Source organism: Vigna unguiculata, chromosome 3 (genome assembly GCF_004118075.2).
Source record: "Vigna unguiculata cultivar IT97K-499-35 chromosome 3, ASM411807v1, whole genome shotgun sequence".
NCBI lineage: Eukaryota > Viridiplantae > Streptophyta > Magnoliopsida > Fabales > Fabaceae > Vigna > Vigna unguiculata.
The window spans coordinates 1,077,626-1,092,287 of NC_040281.1; the positions used below are offsets into that span (position 1 = coordinate 1,077,626).

General features: G+C 29.6%; 2 protein-coding genes across 2 annotated transcripts; both read right to left on the minus strand.

The window, feature by feature from the left end:
* Nucleotides 1-392: 392 nt before the first annotated feature.
* Nucleotides 393-3,875, minus strand: LOC114178931 (protein SAR DEFICIENT 1-like). Its single transcript, XM_028065081.1, has 7 exons — nucleotides 3,651-3,875; nucleotides 3,487-3,562; nucleotides 2,827-3,385; nucleotides 1,451-1,611; nucleotides 1,167-1,361; nucleotides 969-1,050; nucleotides 393-867 (listed from the first exon to the last, which is right to left on the minus strand). Exons 1-7 carry the CDS (start codon nucleotides 3,737-3,739, stop codon nucleotides 641-643), a joined length of 1,389 nt encoding a protein of 462 aa, XP_027920882.1. The 5' UTR covers nucleotides 3,740-3,875; the 3' UTR covers nucleotides 393-640.
* A 5,716-nt stretch (nucleotides 3,876-9,591) lies between these two features.
* LOC114179019 (glycosyltransferase BC10-like) lies at nucleotides 9,592-12,417 on the minus strand. The gene is made up of 2 exons (XM_028065201.1): nucleotides 11,765-12,417; nucleotides 9,592-10,369 (listed from the first exon to the last, which is right to left on the minus strand). Exons 1-2 carry the CDS (start codon nucleotides 12,302-12,304, stop codon nucleotides 9,728-9,730), a joined length of 1,182 nt encoding a protein of 393 aa, XP_027921002.1. The 5' UTR covers nucleotides 12,305-12,417; the 3' UTR covers nucleotides 9,592-9,727.
* Nucleotides 12,418-14,662: the final 2,245 nt, after the last annotated feature.

A 14,662-nucleotide genomic window follows, 5' to 3' on the forward strand; every position in this document is an offset into this window, starting at 1 on the left:
TCGGGTCATCTGACACGTTTGGGTCATTGGGCTCGTCTGGTTCGTCGAGTCCGTTCGGTCGTCGGGCCCGTTCGGATCGTTTGGCACGTCAGGGTCGTCGGGTTCATTGGGCCCATTCGGGTCGTCGGGCCCGTACATGTCATCGGGCACGTTCGAGTCGTCGGGCCCGACAACCCGAATGGTTGGTTTTATATTTAAATAATTAACAAGTAAAAGACTATTTGTTTATTATATTTAAATACTATATATAAATTCAATTAATCAGGTACTAATTAACAAGTAACACAATAATAGTTGGTTTTAGGTTACAAGGAAAGTGATTGATTAGAAAGACTTATTTGAAACAATTTTCCTTTGTTGTGTTGTGACTTGATAAAAAAAATGCATGAAAGTAAAACCAAAGGATTGGATAATTTCTAACCATTCATAAAACATACATTTTTTTTTTCTGATTGCTGAAATCATGGAAAAACATAGCAACACAGACACATCGAAGGCAGGTTGCATTTTTTGCAGAGTGAGGTCTCATCTTTGCACTTATCTTTGAAATGGACCTGAGAATTCTCTGCACTAAACCTAATTTGATTCTTCAACTGTTAACTCTTATTTACAGCTGAAAGTCAAGTACTAAAATTTTTTCCTAGTTCCACCTGGTGGCACCATCACTGTCAGATTGTGAATCTGAGAAGCTGTAAGGTAAAGCTGGAAGGGCGTTATTCACAAACGATGTTGTGCCAAATGTTGCATTCACACCCCACTCGCCGCCCCCAATTTGTGCATTATGGGTTGATGCATAGTACTCATTCTGATCATATGCTACACTTGCTGATGCTTGAAGATTGTTTGGAATTTGCTCCATGCTCTCACCTATAACACAGTTAGGTTCACATAAATTAATGTCACTGAATTTCAGAGACTGTAGAAAAATTCACATACAACACATTGATTAAACAGAACAAATGTTATACCTTGGGTTAACAGAGCCCCATCAATTTCCTCCAGGTCATTCCATCTGGTATACGCTTCTCTCACCAATCTTTCCATATAGCTCTGCATAGTTACAAGCAATTGAAATGAATAATAGTATCAACCAGAGCCTCGCTGAATAGTTTTTCACATTGCTTAATAGTCGAAGTAAAAACACAATTTCGTAAGAATTTAGTTACCTTTGTGAAGCTGCTTAACTCGCTTCCCGGAAAACTTTGGCCATTAATATCAGCTTTAACCAATTGGCAAATGGAATTGAGAAAGATGGTAAAATTTGGGCCACGGAAGACATAATATTTGTTACCCTTCTCACAGGTCTTTGCATGTTTGATTGTCACATCCCACATTCTCTCTGACATTCCAGCGCCCAAAATCTGCTTCCAATAAATACAAAATATTAATGACCTTATTCTCAAATCACAATTTAATTACTTAAGGAATTGAGAAAGGAAAAAATATGTACCCTTCTGAGCCTCTGGGCATCAACAACAGACAACTTGAGAAAGTCTTGCACACTGTTTATTCCCTCTTTGGACAGTTTTTTGTGGAAAGCTCCGTCTTTCCCAATCTTCTCTAGGCGCCACACTTCGTCATTCAGCATAGGTGGGTGATGTTTCTTGTACACTTCAAATCAATCAAAAAAAAAAAAACAAATACATATATTCAGTATGCGACAACAACAGAAGTATCAACATACGAACAATAAACCTAAGTTCTGTACCGAAATTTATATGTCACAATCCAAAATAAATAAAATCAATTCATCACGATTCTTTTAAAGGCCCACTTGATACGTGTTTGACTGTGGTTTTGAAACCATTGATCTGAGACTGTCAGATTGGCAAAACCGTATGAATTGCAATGAAAAAGAATTATAAGAGCGAGGTTTTTCTTAAATTCATACTATGTGTTGATGTATTATTAGTTTGTTCCATTGGTGGGACCATAGTTCATAATATCTAAGCAAAAACCCTCACAATTACTTGTATGTTTGACCATCAATCACTTTCCAACATCACAAATAAAGAAAGATGAAAACAAAATAAAAATTAAAAGGGATCAGTATTGCACTATTGCTTGCTGTAAAGGGTGAAAATGAAATGCCCTATATTGTAGGAGCTGTGGCCAATGTACTTTTCTATTGCTGTAAAGTACGATGCGGATACTAATTAATAAATTTGAAGTCACAATCTCTAAACAATTTTAATATATGATCATAGCTTTACCTTCACACCAAGGTTCTAAATTCTAATGCAATTTTGGACTGTTTCAATCCTACACACATTTGAACAGTTTTTTCACAGAAAACCCATAACCTGTAAAAACTTATGCTTAAACAAGAGACGGATTCACTGTTTTTGTTTAATTTTATATCCACAAGAGGAAAAAAAAATCAATTTCCGGAACAAAAGCATCATAATTTTATATATCAAGGTGGAAACTATGATCATCGTTACTCTCTTTCTTCCATGATTCTCATAACAGGCTACTTGGATGGATCAAATTGAAACAGCAATAATTGGACCAATTGATAATATTATATTAAGTGTATATTCTGCAATGATTTACCGACGCAACTATATTAGACTAAATAGGTTGACTGAAGATACTTTTTCTTTGCAGACAACCTTTGAAATAACTAGTTGTACCATATCCACAGAAGAAATTATATATTTTAGTAAGTTTGTGCCAGAATGTTAAAAGACATGCGAGATGAAAAGAGAACAAAAACAAAAAGTTCATGGTAAGATTGATATAAAAGAAAATCAAACAAAAAACAAACTGTAATTATATATTCTAAGCTATCAAACATAAGATTTTGGTAGAGAAAATACTCACATTCACCACGGTGATCCCTGACGATAAATGGTTCAGTCATGCCTTCACGAATTCTAACAGTTTGATTAGTCCCGGGAGCAACTCGAACAGCAACTCTGAACTTTCTGCTTCTTATCCAACTGGAATTATCAGTGAATTCAATGTCTTCAATCGGTGCAATTCCATCCCTCATGGTGAGATTCAATTCTCCGGTGAGCAACGGTCGCTTTCCCGTTCTCTCCTTCACTATGCGGTTGTTGAATTCCTCACTCGTCCATGACTCGTTGTTATCACTGTTAGAAGGAAAATCCCCATCAAGCACCACGATTTCTAGCTTGATGGGGTGGGGGAGACTCGTGCGAACCGTTTGACCATCGTTTTTGTCAACAAGAACAACAAGGAGGGGGTTCCCATCTGTGTCTACGATTCTGCTTCCTGTGAATATAGTTGGCATTAGCTTCTTCTCGAACATGAGTTCGTAGCTTGTTGGTTGCTCCAATGCTTGGATCCTCAACGAAGGGGACCTGGTCATTGAACGCGGAACACAATGCCCGATCACTCGCTCCATCTCTTCGTTCACCTGACAAAAATTAATGGATAAGCCTTTTAACTATCGAAGCAAAACTTTCTAAATCAGAGAATTCCACTGTTGCCATAGGGTACATATTGATGATCACTTACCACTCTCCTAAGCAAGGGTTCCAAGCCCGAGAAAAGGTTCTGCAGGTTCTTCACCATGACGACTTCTCCTATTACCCTGTGAAGAAGATTGGTTTAGTTGAAGGTAGCAATGATACAGTAATAAGAAGTTTTACAACACATGAAGTTGGTTAAACGGAACGTACGAGGCAAAAGAAGGTCTTGTTGTAGGTCTCATCCGTTTATCACCATTGTTATCTTGATCAGAATCATCCAAAAACCGTTTGGCAGCCATTTTTGTTTTTTGGTTTTGTTTGAAGAGATCTTGGGGGACCAGGGAATATAAGAGGTTGGTGTAACTAGAACGAGGAGGAGGTTTGCATTTTGTAGCAGAAAATGAAAGTGTGTGAAGTGTGGAATTGGGGAAGTTTAATTTATATAAGTAGATAGAAAAGGAAAAAAGGGCGAAAGAAGATTCTTGGAATGTCGGAGGAAGCATCGAAGCAATTAGGATGTTATAACCGAGAAAGCGTATCGTATGATGTAAAGACTGGGACGTCAACACCTCCAAAGTCAACCGTCCAAATCCTTATTATATATGCTTCTCTCCCCGCGGCCAGAAAAAGGTACATACCAAACCCAAACCCGACGTAGGACCCAGAAACTTTCGGATCCACGCTCTGTAGATTTTGGGGCACAAACAATCCCCATACAACTTTCTCATTTACAAACCATCAATTCAACAATTCTTGCTTTTCCTTTCAAATATCTTTTTCACAACAAGCGTTCAACCAATTATATCAATAAATATCGGTGAGAGTTAGAAATCTCAAATTGATCGAAAATAAAATCAATTTATAATATATATAAATGGATATGATCATGATCTTATAAGTTAATTTTGTAGAATTGATTTAACCTTAAAACCTATTTCTTACATAATATCAGATTATAAGTTAATTTTGTAGAATTGATTTAACCTTAAAACCTATTTCTTACATAATATCAGATTGTGAAGTTGAGTTAGATTTAAAACCTACTTCATGTGAGAGTATATTTTCGCCGCTCAGTTCTCGCTTATCCCTTTCGCCTATATATTATATATGATTGTTTGAGTGATAAGTAATGTAGTAAATTTGATGTGACATATTATTGTGGTAAGATTTTGTCTTGGTGTAACAGTTTGGTCAAATTACGCGCTTCTCGGAAGGATCGAAAGGCTTCTTCATGTTCACCCAAACGGCCAAGCTGACTTGTAATAACTTATGCATAGTATCAAATGATGATACTATGAGGTTTTGTTTTTCAATATCTAAACATTGTTTTCAAAGTCCAAGTGTTAGAATAGAATAGAACTACAAATTCAAGGTCACACACATTTTTTGTCAGCCACTCAATTCGCCCCAAATCTTATGCATTAAAGCACCTAACGTTTTCTTTCATCACTTTTAACAAAACCAAATCATTAATACCGCGGTTTAATTGAACAAATCATGTAATTAGTGGGAAGAATTAACCTCTTGGAAGTTTAAAATTGTATTAATAAAAAATTTAATATATAATATCAATATATTTTTAATATTCAGATAGCAAATGATAAAAAAAAAAAATCTAACAGTTATTCTCAGTGGCGGAGCACTGTAGGTGCAGGGAGGAGTCATGGCCCCCCAAAGTTTTAATTCTTTTTATATTATATATTTTTTAATTTTTTTATATTATAAATATTAAAAAATATATTATAATTAAATCAAATATTTTATTTCTTTTATAAACATAATAATTAATGTTAATAAATAATAAAATATAAAATTAAACATAATAAAAAATAAAGAATAAAAAGATTTATCAAGATATTTTTTTATTTTTTTATTTATTATAGTTTGAGTTTCTCACAAATTGTTCTCATATTCCATTCTCACCTGTTTTTTCTTGTTTTTTAAGAGAAAAAGATCTATTATTTTTACTCTTATTTATCATGTGTCCTTTTCCTTCCATTCTCATGAAAGTAGAAAAGAAGGTAATTCTTTGGTCTCAATTGATAGTGAAATATTAGTTTAATAATTGATTTAATGATCCTCTTTTATATTAATTGTTTATTTCATGAATATAGAAAAAAAATATTATACTGTGTGTTTTTTTTATAACTGAATTTTAGTTGTAGTTCTATTATATGTCTTGAGTTTCTCACAAATTGTTCTCATATCTCATTCTCAACTGTTTTCTTTTGTTTTTGAAGAGAAAAAGATCTATTATTTTTGCTCTTATTTATCCTCTGTTCTCTTTCATACTCAAGGGAAAAAAAAGGTAATTCTTTGGTCTGTGAAATATTAGTTTAATAATTTATTTAATGAGTCTGTTTTATATTAATTTTTTATTTTATGAACATAGAAGAAAAAATATTATACTGTGTGTTTTTTTTATAACTGAATTTTAGTTGTAGTTTCATTATATGTCTTGAGTTTCTCACAAATTGTTCTCACCTATCTTCTTTTGTTTCCGAAGAGAAAAAAATCTATTATTTTTGCTCTCATCTTTCAACGCTTTTCTTCCATTCTTGAAGAAATAAAGTAGAAGGTAATTCTCTCTTGTCTCACTTGATAGTAAAATATTAGTTTAATCAGCTTCTTGTATATTAATTTTTTATTTTATGAAAATAGAAAAAAATATTGTACTCTGTGTTTTTTATAACCGGATTTTAAGTGTGGTTTGATTATTATTGAATTTTTTTTTGACAATTTTTTATATATGTGTGATTTTTTTTTAGTTGTTGTTATACTAAATTATGTATTTAATTTTATTTTATTAGTGACAATAATTAAATATATAAATTTTTGATGTATTATTTTGACTCTCCAACAATTCTCGTTAAGATTCGCAACTGGTTGTTCTATTGTGAAACAGTGTCTTGACAAATTTGACGTGTAATCTTTGGTAGATCCTAACAAACATATCACTAACACATTTGTTATGTATGAATTGTTTGTACTCGGTTAAGAAGTAGGACCCCACTGGGTTGAATTAGAAGATAGATAGAAAGGAGTAGTGTCGCAAATGAAGTGATGGAAGAAAAAGGGGAAAAAGAGCATGAGTATGATGGTGCAGTTCCACATCAACAATTTCACCAATACCAAGTTTATAAGCTCCTTCCTATTTCCTTCATACAAATGTCACCTTTTCCTGTTAGCTTTTCCTAAACATAACCATCCAAACTTTTAATTCAATTCCGAAAAACAGACTATTACTCTTACACGCATAATATTACTCGGAATACATTTTGACCATTCAAAAACTCTTTTTTTTTATATTTATATATTCTTTTAATTTCCCACTACTCTTATATTTGTTTTATTGTTGGTCAACTTATTTTCAAAGTAAATATTTAGTCATATATAATATATTCAAAATTTAATAATATAATAAAAGTATATATATATATATATATATATATATATATATCTTTTTTTTCTTATATGTTTCTTCTAAAAAAGTGATAGTTTTTAAGTTGTATTTGATATATAGAATCCATTTTAGGTAAAAAAAAATTCTAATTGATATTTTTATATTTGAGAATGTTTTTTTAGAATAAATTTCAAAGAATTAATATAAAACTTTTCGAAGTAATTCTTTGAATATTAAGAAATAGTTCCTCTAATTCAACAATTGTATATGTAATGTCATGTTTGAAAATATGTGAAGAAGTAAATTTATATTGTTTTCATCTTCACGGATATTTTTTCTTTTATCACTTTAAAAAAATAATATATTATTTTATTATTCATCGATATACCTATTTAAAAAAATTTAAAATTAAAACTAATTTATCAAAATCTAATCGAAAATTAAGAAATATAATTTACTAAAAGAAAAAATATATGATAATGGAATCATAATTAAAAATGGTTATGAAAAATATATAGTAAATAATTTTTTCTTTTACAGCCATAAAAAATAAATATAAAAAAACTCATGAAAAAAAAAATACTAAATATTAAATTAATATTTTACTATAAAAAAATAAAATAGTTATATTTTTTATTTTAAGAAAAAAGAGAAGACGAATGAGAAATGAAATTAGAAAAAATGAATATAATAACTTAAGATAACAAAAAATATAAAAGATAATTCTCAATAACTTTTTTTATTCTTTATTATATATTTAATTTTATATTTTATTATTTATTAACATTAACAATTATATTTTATAAAAAAAATATCTAATTTAATTTTTATCGATATAATATATACCATATATATCTTTCAAAAAATTTAAAAAGTTCGGGGCCATGGTCCTTCAACACTACTGAGATCCGCCTCTGCTATATTCGTTTCCTATGGTTGAATTTTACAGATTCATCTTGCAGATGGATGAGTTTTTACCTAAACATATTAATTATGTGGATTCTCGCAGAGTATTTAATCATTAGGTCATTTGTTTGTGTTTTATTTTTCTTATGTGTTCATTTCTTATATCATCGTTTTTTTCTTATTTTTTATTTAAGAAAAAATTATTAACTAATAATATAAATTTCCTATAATTTAATAATAATAATAATAATCTTGAAAATATAATGGCAATTATTTTAAATTCAATTTTTTATGTTCTTTGTATCCGTACATCTTAAAATTAGGGTGAAAAATCAATATTTTCCTTGTTTTACATCATATGAAGGAAACTGACGTGAAAGTATGGCGAGGTTTCTCCGCAATGCTACGTTACAACGCAGTACTCTTTTCTATGTTCCTGTTTGGTCCACAGGACACCAACAATTATTTAAGTCACTGTCATTCATCCAACTTTTCTTATAAATCATACAACATTTTTGTACATCATTTCCAAGAGAATATGGTACGGTGATGAGTGTTCATTATTTTTTATCCAAACTTAGAGAATAAATAATTTATTCATATTATATAAATCAGCATATTTATATACAACGTAAACAACAACAAAAAAACAAAACTATTGCCTAAAAAGCAGGATGAAATTAAACTTACTTTAGGACAAATATTTCACTTGGAAAGTTATAACATATATTTACGACTCTAAACAAATAAAAAGGGCAGAAAGCTTCCTAATTATTCAACAAAACTTACCTAAATGGTTTTATTATTGTTTTTCTTTATTTTCTATTTTTCTAGGCTGAAATTTAAATTAAGCAACCTTCTACTATCGTTTACCGAATGCGAAGTTCCTTTCCGTAATAAAATATAACATGATGTGGGTGACAATACATTTCATAAATACGTATAACTCAATTTCTTTGAGCAAATAATATTTAGGTACACTAAAAACAGTAAAATTAAAAGATTATTTGGACTGTAGTTAAAATTTAAAATGTATATTTACATAAAAAAACTTGAGGTCAATTAAAATAACATTAAAGTTTACGATATATATACTATGTAAAGTTTACAGTATATACAATGCATAATTTTGTCCAAATACTTCACTAAAACTCAACTTAAACTCTGATCTGTATAATGATAAAAAAAAAATGCACGAAGAAACACTAATTAACTGAAAGGCACTATGTGTATAAACTGAATTTAAACCCTGATCTTTATATATTTATGTTTACAAACACATCCATTTTGATGAGAAACATGTTTTATCACATGAATATGATACTATGACTCTCATCTTTTAATTTTATTTTATTTTAACGTGACTTGGTGTAAATTATTGATTAATATATTATTATCTTTTTTCTTAAAAAAATCAAGCATTAAATATGTTTTTGGTCCTTCAAGTTTAAGTGAATTAGTCCATCTTTGAAACTTGATACCAATTTAATCCTTTATCTTTTAGAAATGTATGAATTTAGTTCTTCTTACCAAATTTTGGTAAGTTTATCTAACGTTTTCAAGCGCATTTCATAATAATATTTGAATTGTTTACACAGTGTGACACATTTTTGCTTTAATGTTAACTTAAATATTATCATAAAAAGCATTTAAAATGTCAAATAAACTTAACAAAATTTGGTAAGAATGACTAAATCCACACATTTATAAAGATGAAGGACTAAATTGATATCAAGTTTCGAGGAATGACTAATTTCAAAATTCACTCAAACTTGAGGAAGCAAAAACATATTTAACCCAAAAATCAATGATACATGCTAAATCACGTCAGAAAATAATAAATGAGAGTGAAAATATAATTTTTGTTTAAGAAATGTATTTTTTGTAGTATACAATGGATTCTTTTGTTTAAATACTTGAATAGCATCACTCAACAATTTAAACTCCGAGCAGTAAAAACAATACGAGAAAACAGAAATCAATTGAAGTGCATTATCTTTGGAGCGAACCTGAGCAATCTATCTAAAGCCTGAGGCATGAACTTTCTTGCAAAGAGGTAACAAACATCGGTGCTCTTCCCATTGTACTCACACGTTGTTCCATGCCTCAGCCACTTGAGAAATTCTATGGTAACGTTTCTTCTCATAAACCTTGCTGGATGGGGTCCACCCTGAGACCAATCGACCCACGTCAAAGTTCTGTCGGAGTTACTCTGCGAAAACTTGATGGTGACAAAAGTCGGCAAGTAGTGTTCATCACCGTAGCATCCATTTCTGCAATGTTTGTTGAACAGGGGGAAGTATAGTTGGTCGGAGACAATCTCGGTGGCAAGGGCACGGTCTATTTGGAACCATTGGGAGCCTTTTCTCCACTGAGAAAGCGTAAGCAGTGGTTTCATTCTGGGACTGTACCTGCCTCTCCCCACTGGACCTGGAAGATCGTAGGACTCCACGAAGGTGGTGGTTGAGTTGATGAGGTAGTTATAGACGGTTGAGAAGTTGAAGAGAGGAATGCATGATTCTGAGAGAAGAACAAAACGTTGGTTGGAGAAGTCGAGCAGAGCATTGGCTAGTAGACGCCTCTCTGCCCCTACAATGTTGAACTCGCCCCATCTTACCTCCTGCATCATCATATTCATTCAATAAATTTTTTCTATATTCTTATTTAATGTACACGGTTTAATGAAAACATGACGAGAGATATAAAGGGTTATTCTTTCACGATTTGTAGTTTGCAATGCCTCAATTAAAAAATATTAAAAGTCTAAAGTGAAATAAAGGGAGTAATACAAGTCATCAAAATTGGAAAATGGGAATTCCAGAAAAAAAGAAAAATATTTGACCAACAACTGCACTGGGAATATGAAAAAAATTTCTCGTTCCGAAGTATGACTTGAAAATTAAATGTTCGTAAGCATAGTCTTAGCTGGTACCTCTAGTGCTGACCATGAATGACTTTTAAAATAAGGTATTACATAAAACTCATAATACTGTGTTCATCTCTAATTGGAACAAATTTCAAATTCTAATCACTGTTCAGGTTCATGCAGACAGGCGTTACCCGAGTTAGAATTTTCAGGTCCAACAAAATTTAATTATTTTTTAATATTTCATACAAAAATAATAATTGCAAGTTGATTTTTGTTAATAACTTCAGTTCAAAAGTACTTATCTGCCAATAATATATATCAACTATGTGTAGTGAACATTAAAATTCCTTGAATAATTTTAATTTTCTTTTCATATTTGTAGTTTTCTTTTTCTTTTTATTGGAGACTTCAAAAACAGAGAAACAACACATGGTAATGGTAACGAGGAGACCGTTAAATAAGGAGTTTATTGAGGCGCACCTCATGTTTGACATAAAATGAAAAACGGTTTTTTTGCGCTGTCTCATTAAAGTAGTGGAATACCAAAAGGTTACTGTCGTTGGAAAATATAGCACAAAATGGGAAAATATTCTTAGTTTTATGACACGCTCAATTATAATTCTTGCACTTTGAGTACGTTAACAGAAAACACAAGTCAATCGTAATTCATGAACTTGTTGTCCAAACATTTCAAACAAAATTTTGCAGATTTGCTTATGACATGAAAAACTGGAATTTTGGATCTCCTAGAATGAAAAGAAAATACAGAACAGAACACATGAAATGTGATTCCAGAATTTCTAGTAGAATTTTTGATATTATTCTCTCTTGATCATTATTTTAAAATTTTAAAATTATTAATCATCGATATATTTTATATACACAACAGATAAATTATGTAGGAAAACTCATGACATAAACCAAATTTCATAAAAATGTAATAGAATTAATTGAAAATCGACAATGATACTATTACTCATATTTTTTGACTCACATCTTTTGTATTTTTTGACGTGATATAGTATGAGTTATTAATTACTATACCAGTATTTTTTTATTGTTCACACTAAATTACCTTAAAAAGTAAAAAATAGGATTCATAGTATAATTTTTCACCGAAAATCGACTGAATTAGGACACACTGACCTTGCTTGGGATTCTGCGGCCATGAAAGACAGAATTTTGAGGCAGTGTTTCGTTGAAAGAAGGATGCGAATGGACATAGATAGAATAAAAGCCTTCATTTCCTTTGAAGAATCTCTCCCAGAGAGGACCCAAAAAGACTGGTCCTTTTGTCAGAAACATAAATGCAACCTTGGGGGCATGTTTGTAGGGAAGTTCCTTAATCCTAGGAACCATGGAAGCTCTCCACAGCAACTCCTCTTCTGTCATGTTATGCATAGCTTTGGTTGAGCCATTTGGAGTGAAGATGGTGGTGACTTTTGAATGATTGTGTGAAGTTGAGATTGAAGCAGAAAAAGGAGGAGCAGGCAAAGATTGAAGAGAGAGTTGGTGGAATTGAAAATTGAGGGAAAAGTTTTTGAGAGAGAAAGTGATGATGGTGATTCCGATGAGCAAACCAGAGGAAAATGCAAGAACATGAGAGAAGAAGTTGAAAAACTGTGATTGAGCATTCGAGAAATTTGCAGCACCGAGAGAACGTTCTTGTTGCTTAGTCTTCTTCATGATGGTGTTGATGAGAAACCAGAAAATTGGTGTTGTGTTGTACACAAACTTAAATTCTTATTCATCACTAGAGTCGTCTCTGTTCTGAATTTGACCTCAGCTGGTCAATATTCTTACACAAAAATCCTCGGCCATTTATATTTGTTTTTTCATTTTTATATTTTACCGTTGTAGTTAAATATTATTCTTTTATTGTGAACTGAAAATGTAAAAATGAAAAAATTATGAACATTTGATTTTCTTTGATCTATAAGAATTTAACGTATTAAAGAGAGTTTACAACAACCAAGAAAAACTAGTCAAGAGAATGTGATTAATGCAAAACATAATGGATTAATTAAAAAAAAATTTGTTAACTAGTCTCTTAAGAGTACCGATTAAAATAATTAATATACATTGAATCTTATAATAAGAATATAAGTAAGTGTGATATTAAATTAAATTTGACTTAATTACTATTGATACAATTTTATTATATTTAAAAAATAAAAATGTTTCCAAATATTATATGTATTTCATATTTAATTTAATGTTTACCAAAAAATAATTAAATAATAAAATAAATATATTTTAGTATTACTAAAACTTAAATATAATTAAACATAAAAAATTTTAAATTAATAGAACAACTAGCAAAATACAGTATTAAATATATAAAAAGTCTATAAAAAAACAATTAAAATATTAAATTTTGAGACTTCATCAAATTTTTTTTCTTTAACTTCTCGATAATTTTTTTAAAATTCTTATTAACTTACCAAATTTTTTTGTATTAAAAAATAAACAATATTTAAATATTTAAAATTATTAATTATAAATACAATAAATATTTTAAAAATTCTAAATTTATTGTTCTGTATCAATATATTAATATTTAAATTATTTATACTCTTTCAAATTACAAATTATATCTTAAACATAGATAGTATTCTAGCCAACTAATGTATCATTACAATCTCACTACTTCTACGTGTTCTTTCTTCAAAATTTCATAGTTTATTGTGTGTACCCAACTCTACCCTTACCTTGGTAACTCTTCACATAACTGAGATGTTTGGTTTTATCTGTTAAGTCCCTCATTAATTATGGTTCGTTCTTATGTTCTTATTATGTCTCTTAAGAGTATTGGTCACGTGTCTCTAATATTTATTACACAGCCGCTCAACAGAAATAATTATATAATTATTTTTGTAGGATTTGTATTCCATAGCCTTAGCACCCAACAACATTTTTCAGCATTTACTTTAAAATAATTGCAATTGGAACAACATAAAAGATTATAAAATAAATCAGATTTAAGTGTACCTCCATTTTCATCCATGCTCTTTCACAAGAAAGGGAACCACTGCAATTCAGTTGCCAAACATTAATTCATAATCAATAATAATATATAATTAAAATATTAATATTTAATATTAAATATCAATTTAAACTCTAATTCATAAATCAATAATAATTATTCTTTTATAATAACAACTATATTAAATATCAATAATTTTAGTGTATAAAATAACATTTAACTTAGTGTGATTAATTATTTTGATTTTTAATGATTTTTCTTAGTGCTAATTTGTAATGAAAATATTAAATATCGGTAATAATAAATAATCATAATGATACTGAAATCAATAATAGAAATACAAAATAACAATGGAATAAGTTATTAAATTTTAAATATAAATTCCTTATAGTTATTAATAAGATTATTATACATGTTAGCTTATGTGCATTATATTTAATATTATTGTATTAAATTAATATAGTATAAGTTATTAAAGTACCAATACAAATTAATTTAACTTAATTTAATTTATTGATATTAAAAAATTGATATGAATGTTATTATAATATATTTATTATTTTTTATGCATTAATATTTAATAATAGTATTATACATTAATCAATGTATTAGTTTTTAATTTGTTTTGATTAGTTTATTAGAATTTAATATTTAATATTGTTAGTACACAATAACAAATAAATAAATAATAATTTTAAATTAAGTTAGGTAAATGATGTGTAATAAAATATGGATAGTAAATTTTCTTTTACATATGAAATTAGAAATTAGGCCTAGCAGGGTAAGCATAAACTCCAAGGGTGACCTAAATCTGAGCACTTGGAATAACAAAATGAACTTTATGTGGGTTTGTCAAATCAAATATAAATACTAAAAAGGATAAGCATAAATTACGTACTGCAGCATTCATCGTCATTCAGCGATCTTTATTCCTCTTTAATATTTTCCATACTAAATTACGTCACTTCCTTGACACAGGCTTGAAAATAACATGGCTTTCATAACAAGCTCACAACAATTTGGCTGTTTCATAATATAGGGTAACTACAGGGTAGGAA